This window comes from Spermophilus citellus, assembly GCF_964194105.1.
Source record: "Spermophilus citellus genome assembly, chromosome: X".
Classification (NCBI taxonomy): Eukaryota; Metazoa; Chordata; class Mammalia; order Rodentia; family Sciuridae; genus Spermophilus; species Spermophilus citellus.
Window position 1 is genome coordinate 134,918,165 of NC_138190.1, and position 14,787 is coordinate 134,932,951.

Below are 14,787 nucleotides of genomic sequence, written 5' to 3' on the forward strand. Positions count from 1 at the left end.
ACTAAGATCAGGAAAAAGCAAAGATGTTTGCTCTTATCATTGTAACATATTAGTGGATATCCTAGTAACTGCTCTAGGCAAATATATATATATATATATATAAATTGGAAATGAAGAAAAAAAATGTTACTTGCAGATAACTTGCTTGTCTATGTAGAAAAGTCCAAGTTATCTACAAAAAAGGAAAAATAAACAACTAAAATTGATCAATGATTCTGCAAAGTGAAAAGATAACAAAGTCAATAAACAAAAAGCAATTGCATTCCTATTTAGTAAAAAAAAAAACTTATGACAATGGAAATTCAAAACACAATAACAAAACTCCTGGAACTAGTAACTGACTACAGCAGGTTGTAGAATACAAAAGTCAATGCTTTTCTATATACCAGCAATGAACAAGTAGAATTTAAAATTTTAAAAAATGGCATTTACGCGGCTGGGTTTGTGTCTCAGTGGTAGTGCACTTGCCTAGCATGCGTGAGGCACTGGGTTCGATCCTCAGCACCACATACAAATAAATAAAAATAAAGGTCTATCAACAACTAAAAAAATATTTTTAAAAAATAAACCTTATAAAAATTGGCATTTACATTAGTATCCCCCCAAAATTAAATATTTAAGTATAAGCCTAAATAAATATGTATAAGATTTTTATAAGGAAAACTCCAGAAGTGTTATGGTTTAAATATTAGGTGTCCCCCAAAAGCTCATGTGTGAGACAATACAAGAAAGTTTAGAAGTTAAATGATTGGGTCATGAGAGCCTTAACTAAATCAGTGTATTAATCCCCTGATAAGGATTAACTGAGTGGTAACTGAAGTAGGTAGGGTGTGGCTGCAGGAGGTGGGCATTGGGGGCATGGCTTTGGGGTTTATATTTAGTGAGCTGAGCTGAGTCTCTCTCTGATTCTTGTTGTGATGTCTTGAGCTGCTTCCCTCCACCACATCCCTCTGCCATGATGTTCAGCCTCACCTTAAGCTCCAAGGAATGGAATCAGCTATCTATGGACTAAGACCTCTGAAACCAGTCTCTTGGTCATAGTAGTGAAAAAGCTGACTAAAACAAAAGTCTGGTGAAATAAATCCAAGACAAATTAAATAAACGAGGATATATTCCATGTTCATGGCTAGAAGACTCAATATTGTCAAGATGTCAGTCACTTCTTTCCAATATGAACCATTGATTTAATGCAATTCTGATAAAAATCAAGGCAAATTATTTTGTGAATATTGATAAGTGATTCTCAAGTTCATAGAGACAGGCAAGAAACCAAGAATAGTCAACATAATATTGAAAGAGAACAAAGCTAAAGGACTGACATTATCAGACTTCAAGGCTTAATGTAAAATTATAGTAATCAAGGAAATATCGTATTGATGAGCAAATATATAATAGATTAATGAAAAAGAATAGAAACCTAGAAACAGAACTACATAACACAGTTAACTGATCTTTTTTTTAAGAGAGAGAGAGAGAGAATTTTTTAATGTTTATTTTTTAGTTTTCGGCGGACACAACATCTTTGTTTGTATGTGGTGCTGAGGGTTGAACCCGGGCCGCACGCATGCCAGGCGAGGGTGCTACCACTTGAGCCACATCCCCAGCCCCAGTTAACTGATCTTTGACAAAGGACCAAAGACAGTCCTTTCAAAAAAGCATGCTGGAACAAAGGGACATTCACATATAAAACAATAAATCTAGACACAAACTTTATAACCTCCATAAAAATTAACTCAAAATGTATCAAAGACCTATATGAAATGCAAAACTATAAAATTCCTATAAGATAACAAGAAAAACATCTATATGGCCCTGGGTTTGGTAATGGCTCTAGATACAACACCAAAGGAAAGATACATGAAAGAAAATATTGGTAAGTTGGAGTCCATTAAACTTTAAAATTTCTCTGTGACAGCTACTATCAAAAAAAGAAAAGACAAAGCCACAGACTGGATAAATAATTGTCAAGATGCATCTTATCAAGGACTGTTGTTAAAGATAAAGAACTCTTAAAACTCAACAATATGAAAACAAATAGTTTCATTAAAACAGACCTTACAAATCCCTCTACCTTAACAAATACCTCACCAGATAAGATATACAGATGGCAAAGAAGCATATGAAAAGATATGGGACATTATATGCCATCAGGGAATTTCAAATAAAAACAATGAGATGCTACTACATTAAATGGACCTATTAAATGGACCAATAACAAGAACACCACAATACAAAATGCTGGAGCAACAGGAATTTTATTGATTGCTAGTGAGAATGCAGAATGGCACAGCCACTGTGGAGGACAGTTGGGCTGTTTCTCACAAAACTAAACATGTTTCTTCCATATAATCCGGCAATTAGATTCCTCATTATTTACTCAAAGTAAATGAAAATTTATAACCACATGAAAACTTGCACACAGGTCCTTATAGGAACTTTACTAACAACTGCCAAAACATGGCAGCCACCAAGATGTCCTTCAGTAGGTAAATAGATAAACTGGAGTACATCTAAACAATGGAATATTATTCAGTGCTAAAAGAAAATGAGCAATCAAGCCATGAGGAGACATGGGGAAAACTTAAAAGCTTAATACTAAGTGGGAAAAAAAGCCAATCTGAAAAGACTATAATACTATATAATTCCAACTATATTACCTTCTAGAAAAGGCAAACTGGACATAGTAAAAAAAAATCAGTGATTGCCAGCAGTTAGGAGGTAGAGAAGGTAAAGCACAGAGATTTTTAGGGCAGTGAAACTCTTATGTATAATTATATAATGGTGGGTACATGTCATTTTACACATTTGCCCAAACATATAGAATGTATAACACCAAGGGTTAACCAACCCTAATGTAAACTATGGACTCCGGATAATAATGATGTGGTGATGTGGGTTCATCAATTTTAACAGGTGTATCACTCTGGTGGGGATGTTGATAATGGGGGAGACTGTGTACTTTGTAAGGGCACATGGTGTTATGGTTTGGATATGAGGTATATCCCAAAAGTTCATGTGTGAAACAATGCAAGAAGGTTCAGATGAGAAATGATTGGGATATGAGAACATTAACCTAATCAATTAATCCCTGATGGGGTTAACTGAGTAGTAACTGGAGGTAGGTGAGGTTTGGCTGGAGGAGGTGGGCATTGGGAACATGCCTTTGGGGTACATATTTTGTATCTAGCAAATGAGCCTCTCTCTGCTTCCTGATCATCATGTGGGCTGCATCCCTCCACCATACTCTTCTGCCATGATATTCTGCTTCACCTTGAGCCCTAAGGAATGGAGCTGGCTGATTATGAACTGAGACCTCTGAAATCATGAGCTCTCAAACTTTTCCTTCTCTAATTGTTCTTGTCAGGTCTTTTAGTTGCAGTAGTGAAAAAACTGAATAACACAGGGGATATATGGGAAATTTCTATACCTTACTCTCAATTTGTCTGTGAACCTAAAAGTTCTCTAAAATATGAAGTATTTAAATGAAACATATTAGGATGCATAATTATTCCAAAGAAATTATATACATAGTTAGACCCTTAGAGAATTACAGGGTCTAGGTGCTGAAAATCTCAAAATGCTGATGTGAGAAACCAAAGACACAAATACAAGGAGATTGTGTGTGTGTGTGTGTGTGTGTGTGTGTGTGTGTGTGTATCTCATTTATGAACTGGGAAAACTCAACACATTAATGATGTCAATTCCCCTAAAATGACATACAGGTTTTTAAATAATTCCTATCAAAACCCCAGATATTTTTAGATACCAACAAGATAATTCTAACATTTATATGAAAAGGTACAATCTCTTAGAATAGAATTCTCTTTCCAAAGTAGAAGAAAGTGGGCAGAATCACCCAACCCGGTATAAAGGCTTCCTCTATATCTAGAGTAGCCATGTAAGTGTGGTACTGACAGAAGGATAAGTACATCACTGGAACAAAACACAGGACCTAGAGATAGACCCTAAATAAGATGCTCAAATGGTTTGGGAATAAAGTAGACAAACTATTATAATTGAGATAGGATAGTCTTTTAAACAAATGGCACTAGAGGAATTAGACAGCCATGGGGAGAGGGGAAGCCTGACCTAAACCTCATACCCTATACAAAAAAAAAAAAAAATCATGAGGTGGAGCACGGATGTAAACCTCAAACTGTAAACTATAAAACATTTAGAAAAACAAAGAAGAAAAAATAAGCTAGTGTTAGTGGAACCCTTCTAAATGTAATCCATAAAAGAAAAAAATTAAGACACTGGACTATATCAAAACTAAAAAGTTGTGCTCTGTGAAAGACCTAGTTAAGAGGATGAAAAGAAAAGCTGAAGATTTGGAAACAATGTTTACAAACCACATAACTAACAAAGGACTCATATCTAAAATAAAGAACCTTAAATATTCAACAGTAAAAAAATCAAACAATCTCATTGGGAAATGGGCAAGACATGAACAAACATTTCACAGTAGAGGATCTGCAAATGTCAAGTAAATGACATAGTGTTAAATTGTTAGCCATTAGGAAGACACAAGTTTAAACACAATGAGATATAACTACATACATATATGAATGGCCAAAATAAAAATAGTGACAATATCAAATGCTTGCAAAGATGCCAAAAAAACAGGGTCACTTACACATTGCTGGTAGAAATGTAAATTGTACAGCCATTTTTGCAAACAGTTTGGAAGTTTACTAAAAATCTAAACACACAACTACTATATGACCAAGAAATTGCATTCCTGGGCATTAATCCCAGGGAAACATAAAAGTTACATTCACACAGAAGCCTATACATGAATGTTGTTGGCACATTATTGCAATAGCAAAAAATAAAAACTGGAAACAATCATAATGCCTCTTAGCAGGTGAAAAAACTATACCACAATCTCACTATGGAATACGACTCAGCAATAAAAAGGAATTAACTATTGAAACATATAATAATCTAGATGGATCTGAAAGGCACTATGCTGGGTGAAAAAATCCATCTCAAGAAGCACTCATATACTGATTCCAATTCACATAGCATTCTCATGGAGATGATAAGAGATTAGTGGTGCCAGGAGTTAGGGATAATTGCAGGGGAGAGGGGAGTATAGTAGCACAAGCCATATCTTTGTAATGGTGGTTATAATAACCTAAACATGTAATAAAATGACTTGGAAATATATATATATATATATATATATATATATATAATATATATATATATATTATATATATATATATGATATTAATGTCCATTATCTTTTTTATATTGTGTCATATGTATATAATATGTGAACATTAGGAGTAACTGGGTGAAAGGTACATGGATTCTCTTTGTACTGTTTTTTTGTTTTTTGGGTTTTTTTTTTTTTTTGCAATTTCCTGCAACTCTAAAATTATTTTAAAACTCAATGATAAGGGCCAGGTAAGTTGCACACGCCTATAAGCCTAGCAGCTCAGGAGGCTGAGGCAGGAGTATCATAGTTCAAAGCCAGCCTCAGCAACATAGCAAGGCCCTAAGCAACTTAGCAAGATCCTGACTCTAAATAAAATATAAAAAAGGGACTGGGGCTGTTGCTCAGTGGTTAAGTGCCCCTGGGTTCAACCCCCATTACCCCCCGAAAAAAATCAATGGTAAGAATATTTACTGACTCCTAGTTGGAAACAATCAATGCCAGAAGAGAATGGGATAGTGTCTTCAATATGTCCCCCCGGAAAAATGCACAACCTAATATTCTCTATTCAACCAGATTATTTTTTTTAAATGAAAGTAAAATGGAGACATTTTCAAATAAACCCAAATTGAGAAAATGTATCATGAGATCTACACTGTCAAAATTGTTAATAAAGCCAGGTGCAATGATGCATGCCTGTAATCCCAGCAGCTCAGGAGTCTGAGGCAGGAAGATCACAAGTTCAAAGCCAGCCTCAGCAACTTAGCAAGACCTTGTCTCAAAATAAAAAAGTATTGGGGATGTGGCTCAGTGGTTAGGCATTTCAGAGTTCAATCCTTTGCATTGTAATAGATAGAAACCTGGATCTACACAAAGAAATGAAGGGTATTAGAAGGATAATAAATGATTCCAATATAATAGATATTGCCTCCTTTTTAAATTTCTTTCAAACATTGTTGATTGCTTAAAGCAAACGGAATAACAATATAGGATTTATAACATATGTAAAAGTAAAATGTATCACAACAATATCACAAAGAATAGCAGGTAAATGGTAGCATACTTGTATATATTTTTAATACTATATGTGCAGTAGTATAACACCATATATTAATATACTATTATATAAAATATTCACAAATTTACTTGTATATATTAACATGTGTTTGTATGTATATATGCATGAATGTGTGTATGTATGTAGATAGGCATACATATGTGTATATATGTACATATGTATAGACATATGCACATATGTACATATACATACATACATGTATTCTGAGACAAGGTCCATATGTTTCACCATACAGATACTTGACGAAGATAAAATGGGTCCTACTGATGGAATTTGCTCCCACAGCAGCTGTACCACGGCACCTATCCCTATTCTGAAGATGCGTCACTTTCTGCTTCAGCCTCTAGTCAGCCACTCTTGCAAAAGGTATGAAATCAGAGTTGAATTTGAATGGTAACCACTGCCCATTCTCTTCACTTGACCCATGAGGCCACTGGAAAAAGCCCAAAGACCCACCAAGGGAGATGAACATTATTCCCAGAAGTCAATAGAGCACTGCTTGTACTTTGGAACAATTGATCAACCTTGCCACTTGCACAATCTACTAGCAAAGGTTATGCAGTGCCTGAACACGATCATGGCAGAATCACCGGGCCTCATCGCCATCTGCCTTTTTGGATATCTACTCAATGCTGAATGTACAGGTTTGTTTCCTTTTTAAAAATACTTGGAATACACTTGTATTTTAGATTTTAAAATGTCTGGTGCTGTCTTCTTTGCTAAATAATGATTATATGATTTGATAGATTGAACATTCTAGCAGCCAGCATGTGGGTTGATAAGTGCTGGCTCTCTGCTAGCTGGGTCTTCATTTTTAAAACTAAATAGTCTTACAATGCTTTTGATGCACTTTTATTTAGTGGACACTCTTGAGCTTATGATCTTATGATGTAATTCCTCTTAGAAAATGTTTGTCTCCTTGGTTTAAAGAAAAATTGGAAATAGGAAGATATCTTAACAAAGAAACAGCAGAATATGCAAAAAAGTTACTTTTTTTATTCACCATTTTAAAACCAAAATGGAAAACATCAAAACTACAAATGATTTTATTTACAAAAAGTCTTATCTGAAGATACACGATGAGTTTCAAAATTTTAAAACTATATAATGAGGTATATCTTGAATTGTAAAAGTTATACACCGTCCATTTAAAGCTTTAGTTAATACCAAAAGATTAACTTTTCATTAGTAAGTTGTTATTTGCCATGAAAATATTTTTTTTCGTGGATTAGGAATAAATCATATTTTGTTTCTGATTTCATAATGTCTCAGAGTTGATATCTGATACTCAGATAAGCTCCCTAGGGGACAAAACAAGTCCACAAATTGATGAAAAGAGTAGGAACTTAGTTAATGTAATATATATCACTTTGTTTTTTTACAACTACAGTTTCTTTATATACACTCTAGGGGATGGTACACAGGGAATAACTTATTCCATTTAAGCAAATGGCATGTTCTTACAGGAAGCATTTATCACTACTTGCCAACCTACTAGAATCAACACTAGTAGCTGACAGTGCCAGGATCAGGGGTGCCAACCCTAAAGCATCACCAGAAAGCAGACTGGTCTTCTGGTTCCTATTCTAGACATGATGTCAGCTAGGGAATCAGACTGAAATACAGAAATAATGATATGAGAATGCAAAGGTTAAATCGAACTAGCAAAGTGGGTAGAATTAAATAAAAAATATGTTGGAAAACTCACAAAGCAGGACATAAAGCCGTCATTAGACATATCACATCAGTGAGACATATGGGAGGACAAAGGATTCAAACCCTTCCTTTGAAATAAATGGTGAGATGATGGAGGTTATAAGAGGGCTGTTGACTCCCTGAAAACCTCAGGGAGTTGGGAAAAAACGATAGAAAAAAAGAGTGAAACCAAGGTTTCAGAACTGGGAAAACAATGACTAGAGATAATCCTGAAAGGGGATTTAAATAAACAATCCCCAGACAACACTAAGAGAAAGTCAGTGGGATTCTGGTGTCACTGTTGTAAAAATTAAAAGGCCCTTGAGGAAAGGACTAGGATAACTTCTCTAAGTATGGACAGCATTGGTGCAGTACTCTCTTCTGTTAAACTGCCACTGGCTTCTGAAAGGAGGAGATATTGTGTTTTCATAGCTGATGCTCTTAAGTATTACTGCATCAATCTGGAATTTGGAAATCAAAATCATTCTATGAAATCTGTTCAGTTTTGAAAAGTGTATGGATTGAAACTGTCTTTCACTCATTCAGACATTTCTGAGTTACTGTTATGGTCTAGGTACTATAGCATGGTACCAGGGGCATGGACATAAACCAGATTCTCTCTTTGGCCTAAAGCACCATGAGATTTGGTGAGAGATTTTGATATCGTATTATAAAATGTGTAACACATGCTAAGGGAGTACAGAGTAAGGCACACAATAAATGGGGAAATACCTGAGAAACAGACAATATTTGGAGCTGGGTCTTAAGAGATGAATAGGAGTCCACTGTCCTTAAATGTCTGATCTTGGGTATTCTATGCAGAGGGGATCCCTCACTTGCAAAAATCCAGATTCACAACAATATGAGGTATTTCAAGAGCTCCATCTTGACTATGACAAGTGAGACAGGAACTAGGCAGGACCAGGTCATCAGATAATAAAGACCCTAAACTAAGAAGATGGACAAATAGAACATAATATGAAGGTATCATAAGTGTAAACATAAAGAGTAACACTAATGGCTGAGTTCAGATGCTTCATCTGATAACACTCTAATGAACTAGTGTGAGGATAAGACTGTGAGACCAGTCCTAAGGTTACTGTAATCATTCAGGTGAGACACAAGGGCTGGAATCTGGATAATAGCTGCAAGAGAAGAGAGAATTTGCAGATTTTAAGGAAGTAGAACTGATATGATTTAATAACTACAGGGTTATGGAAGGTTCTGGGGAAGTGTACAGAGCATATCTTGGGCATTTTGAGTTTGGTGTGATCACAGAAAGAACACAGTGCCTAAGAGCACAGATTCTGTAGTCTGACTGCCAGAGTCTAAATCCTAGCTCTGATGCTTTAGTGTGGTACCTTGAGCAAATTACTTAATCTCTTAGAACCTTGATTTTCCTCACTTACAAAAATGAGATGACAGTATCTATCTCATGGGACTGTTGTGAGGATGAAGTGAGATAATGAATGCAAAGGACTGAGAAGTATCCAGCACAACAGAAGCACTGCATAAACATTAGCTATCACCAGCCACATTACAGTGTATAGTTAGGAAGCTTGAAAGATGATCTGGGATTCAGAAGATATATCTGCCTAGAGATGGATATTCAGGAATCAGTGTGGTGTAAGCAGCAGTTATAGCTACATGTATGTAAGAAGCTAGGGAGTCAGGGAGTGAGTGTGGACATTGTGGCACCTATCCAGTGTCTAGAAGTACTGATTGGGTACTCAATAAATTTTGTTGAAAAGATTAGAGCCAAACTAAGGCACAGCAAATGAAGCCTATAGGACACAAATGTACTTGTATATCTAGAGGTGTGGGAATGGATTCCTTCAATGTTGTACACTACACATCTTGTATACCTTACTCTAGCCCCAGCCCTGGCAACAATGTTGAAGTTAAGTTAAAAAGCTAAAATCCTGCAGCTGAAGCCTGGAGCAGCCCTGAACATTTAAGGACCAGTCAGAGGAAGGAAAGTCAATTGCTTCAAGAGGTAGATGGATTACAAGAATTAGAGTAAAGACAAGAACCAGGGGCTGGGGATGTGGCTCAAGCGGTAGCGCGCTTGCCTGGCATGCGTGCGGCCCGGGTTCGATCCTCAGCACCACATACAAACAAAGATGTTGTGTCCGCCGAAAACTAAAAAATAAACATTAAAAAATAATTCTCTCTTTCTCTCTCTCTCTCCTCTCTCACTCTCTCTTTAAAAAAAAGAATTAAAAAAAATACAAGAACCAGAATAGAGGGCTTTCATGGAAAAAGTTTCCTGAAAAGGGAGAGATCAACAGTTAGAAACGTTTTAGAGTAGTCAGGAAATGCATAAGTTAAAAATTATCCTTTACAAGGTCATTACTGATTGCAACAGTCTTTTCATTATATGGATTGGAACATGGAAGGAAAAGAGCTGCCAGAGTGCATTAGAGCTAAAGAGAACTGAAAAAATTAAGAAGGAAAGGAGGGCCAGATAAGAGAAATAGGAGAAAGAGAGACAACCAACATACACTGGTCTACATGTTATCTAACTGATCCTGTCAACAATATGGTAAGGCAGATACTCTTTTTTTAACAACTTTACTTAATTTATTTATTTTTTATATGTTGCTGAGGATCAAACCAGGTGCCTCATACATGCTAGGCAAGCACTCTACCACTGAGCTACAACCTCAGCCTGGTAAATACTCTTATTACATAGCTGTTAATCCCATTTTACATTTCTGAAAGTTAAGGTACAGAGATCATGTGACTTGTCTATAGGAGTCAGATATGTGATTCAAAACCAGGTCCATCTGATCTGATTCCAAACTGTTTTTTCACTCAACCACACTATAAATGAATGCAGAAATGGATTCTATTTACCAGTACCTACGGCCAAGTAAATGAATTACTGAGAAAAGAGATGAACCTGGAGGCGTTGCGAGGCAGCAGTATGTGATGGTACCCATGTGCAATTTGGTGATCCATAGCCCTAAGTACTCAGCTGCCTCAGAAAAGAAAAAGGCAAATGGCTACACTGTTCTAGGATATGGGATTGCAAGGATGGTGCAGCAGTTACAAGGAGTGAAGGGAATTTGAGAAAGTTGGCAAATGTAATGGGGAGGAGAAAAACCTAGGCTAAATTCAGAAAAAATAAAAGTGAGCCTAAAGGGGACAAGGGTATCAAGGCATTATGTTATGAAAATAAGGTACTTTAGTTCATTTCTTTTTCTTCCCTTCGATCTTCCCCTTTCCTTCCTTCTTCCCTTCATTTTTTCTTTTCCTTTTCCTTCCTTCCTTCATGATCTCCTAAAGAAAGGAACAACTACAGGCAGATTCTTGAGTTACTAGTATTAATTACATACATGCACACATACACATATGAGAGTGTGTGTGTATATATATGTGTGTACATATATGTGTGGGGGGTGAGAAAGAGAGAGAAAAAGACAGAGACAGAGATAAAGACAGAGGCAGGGAAAGGAGAGAAGGAGGGAAAGGATTTGGAGGCCTCAATCCTTCAGAGTTTATGAGTGTCCCTATAGACTAGGCAATCAGTTAAAATAAACCACATCCTGAATTCCAAATGCTTACAGCACTGGAATTTCTATAACATATGCCAACTGAAGGTGTTATGAATCTGAAGATTAAAAAATAATAATGATGCACTGGTTTTATTTTAACATCAAATGAGAGGCATTGGGGTCATATTTGCAGCTGAACCCACAATTAGGCTCCTGCTCTTCAAGAGATATTTGTTGCAAAGTCACTGGGCAACTGCATCCTGAAAACACAGCCCAGCCAGGGTGATGGATCACCTTGCAAGGATCTGCAATGAGCTATTTTCAAGTGATGACAAAGTGTGAAGTTAACTGCTTATTTGAGAACTTTATTTTTCATCCAAAGTAAATTCAAATATGGTTGAAAATCTGACCTTTTATTATTGGAGCTCTCTTAACTAAAAGTAAAATTGAATTTTAATTCCTAAATCTCTATGTTTATATAGTACTGTAGGAGCATGACAGATTTTGGCTCCATGCCCCAAAGAGAAATTGGCTTTGGGATTACTTGGATTAAAAACAAAGCCTTTCTTAAGAGATGTATTTAATTTTCATGATGTTTTCTTTTTTTAAAACTAAACAATAGTTCTTTTAAATTTCAGTGTTTCTTGATCGTGAAAATGCCACCCAAATTCTGAGCCGGCCAAAGAGGTATAATTCAGGGAAATTGGAAGAGTTTGTTCGAGGGAATCTTGAGAGAGAATGCATAGAAGAAAAGTGTAGTTTTGAAGAAGCCCGAGAAGTTTTTGAAAATACTGAAAAAACTGTGAGTATTTCCATATAATATCCTTCAGTTGCAGACCAAAGACAGAATACCTTTTAAAAAGAAAAAAGGCAAAAACTTTTCTTTGGAATTTTATGACATTCATGCATATATTTACATTATAAATGTTATATAAGAGAAGGAATCAACATCAAAGCACTTTAAATACTACTATTAACTTGTCCTCTTTTTATTCTTTATAGACTGAATTTTGGAAGCAATATGTTGGTAAGTAATTCATTTTATCCTCAAGTATGCATTTTTTCTCTGAATAAAGAGATCATATAGTAAACTCTGTCAAAACAACTCAGAAAAATAAATCCAACTCTTTAACCCAAGATTGAATAGTGATATCCTACAGGGTTATGCCAGTGTGGGAGGGATCAGCTGGCAGATAAGTAAACTCTCTGCAGGGCTTCACAAAGATCAGCATTCCATCCCAGGAAGCTGGAAGGAAGAAAACCAAGTGATTGGATCTTGGGACTGAATAAGATTTTATAATCCTCAGTAGAGATTCAGAGAATGCTAATTGAAAAGTCTTAAAAGTCTTCCTTGTAGCAGGGTACCGTAGTGCATGCTTGTAATCCCAGAAGCTCAGGAGGCTGAGGTAGGAGGACTGCAAGTTCAAAGCCAGCCTCAGCAAAAGCAAGATGCTAAGCAACTCAGTGAAACCCCATCTATAAATAAAATACAAAATAGGGCTGGGGATGTGGCTCAGTGGTCGAGTGCCCTGGAGTTCAATCCCCAGTACAAAAAAAAAAAAAAAGTCTTCCTCCTTATGATGGCCTACAAAGTTCCTCCACCATCACCCTTTTTTAAAAAATATTTTTTAGTTGTTGATCGACCTTTATTTTATTCATTTACATGCAATGCTGAGAATAGAATCCAGTGCCTCACATATGCTAGGCAAACACTCTACTACTGAGTTACAACCTCAGCCCCCTACCATCACCCTTGTGTGCATGCCCCTCTAACATCCTCTCCACCTTGCACACTAGGCTCCTTTTTCACTCTATGATGCTCCCACACTAGAGACTTTACCTGGCTATTTTAGCTGGCTTGTCCTAGCTTGCCCTTAGCTCACTCCCTAGTCTCCTTCAGGTCTTTGCCCCAATGTCACCATCTCAATGAGGCCTACTTTAATCATCTGTTAATACTTCAACCTACCCCCAGGAATCCCACCACTCCAGACAATAATATCCTGTTATATTTTTAGTACTAAAGGTTGAATAATCCTTATCCAAAATGTTTGTTTCAGATTCAAGATTTTTTTTTTTCAGATTGTAGAATATTTGCTGTAGAATATGTAATGAGATATCTCAGGGGTAGAACCTAACTCTAAACACAGGACTCATTTATGTTTCATATACCATTATACACATAGCCTGAAGGTAATTTCATACAATATTTTTAACCATTTTGTGCATGAAATAAAGTTTTATGGGGTAGAATTTTCCACTTGTGGTGTCATGTTGGTACTCATGAGATTTTGGATTTTGGAGCAATTTGGATTTTAGATTTTCAGATTAGGGATACTCAACCTGGAACACTTTTTGCCATGTGATGTATCATAGCATTTTCTTACTTATACTATTTATCCTTGATTTCCTCCACTCCCCTCCCACCCCATCCAAAAATGCAAGCTTCATTTTGGCAGGGATTCAATTGTTTTGTTTATTTATATATTCCTAGCACTTAGAACAATATCTGGAACAGAGGCACTCAGTAAATATTTGTCTACAAAATTGAAGAAAAGGAGTAAAAGATATACTTTAATAACAACTCATTTTAAAACTAACTTAAAAGACAGCAGGATTTTGAGGCAAGGGAAGCCTCACAGATTGACTTACCTAAGACCATCTTCATGGTCAGGAACAAATTAGCCTGAACCACAAATTCACTGAGGTCCATTAATTCAAGTCCCTTTCTATTTGCTACAGTTCCCATTCTGAAGACATTATTAGATATTTTTATACCTTCCTAACTCATAATTTCCCTGTTTTTGTTTTCAAGTCATGAGCAAAGACAACATTCACTCTGTTACATTGCTTTATCTATCTTGCCTTATTCTTAGGGATGAATGCTACCATGACCGTTTCTATGAAATATTCCCCATAACATTCATCCAAATAAGTCTTTTTAATGCTTTACTCCTAATGAATTTAAAACTTTGACTTTGGAACATATTTTTAAAAGCAAATCAACATCTGTTTTCCCAAAAACAATATTCTTAGTTGTATTTAAATCCCCATGATTCCTTCATTGCCCACCCCACATATACCACAGTTTCAGTATCATATTTTGAAGTTGGGTGCCTGCCTTCTAGGTCACACAGGTACATTGTTTGCTATACCTCAGGCTTAGATACCTGGGAAACATCAATGATATGCTTCTGTCACTAATACTTTGTCTACCAAAAAAAAAAAAAAAAAAACCAAAACAAGAACTAAAAGGAAACAAACTCCATGTCTCTTTTCACATGCAGCTGGGATTCCAAACCACCACTAAAGTAGCCTATGCTACTTTATGCTACTTTCTCATATATAGCAAG

The 14,787-nt window shown here is 36.1% G+C and overlaps 1 protein-coding gene across 1 annotated transcript in view; it reads left to right on the plus strand.

Moving 5' to 3' along the window:
• Nucleotides 1-6,783: 6,783 nt before the first annotated feature.
• The window catches only part of F9 (coagulation factor IX), a gene marked incomplete at its 3' end in the record, with an annotated part of 30,096 nt that continues 22,092 nt past the window's right edge, over nucleotides 6,784-14,787 (plus strand). Inside the window, exons 1-3 of the mRNA XM_081277758.1 lie at nucleotides 6,784-6,886; nucleotides 12,076-12,239; nucleotides 12,440-12,464. Coding sequence (XP_081133884.1) covers nucleotides 6,799-6,886; nucleotides 12,076-12,239; nucleotides 12,440-12,464 — 277 coding nt within the window. The 5' untranslated portion in view covers nucleotides 6,784-6,798. The remainder of the gene's footprint in view (nucleotides 6,887-12,075; nucleotides 12,240-12,439; nucleotides 12,465-14,787) is intronic.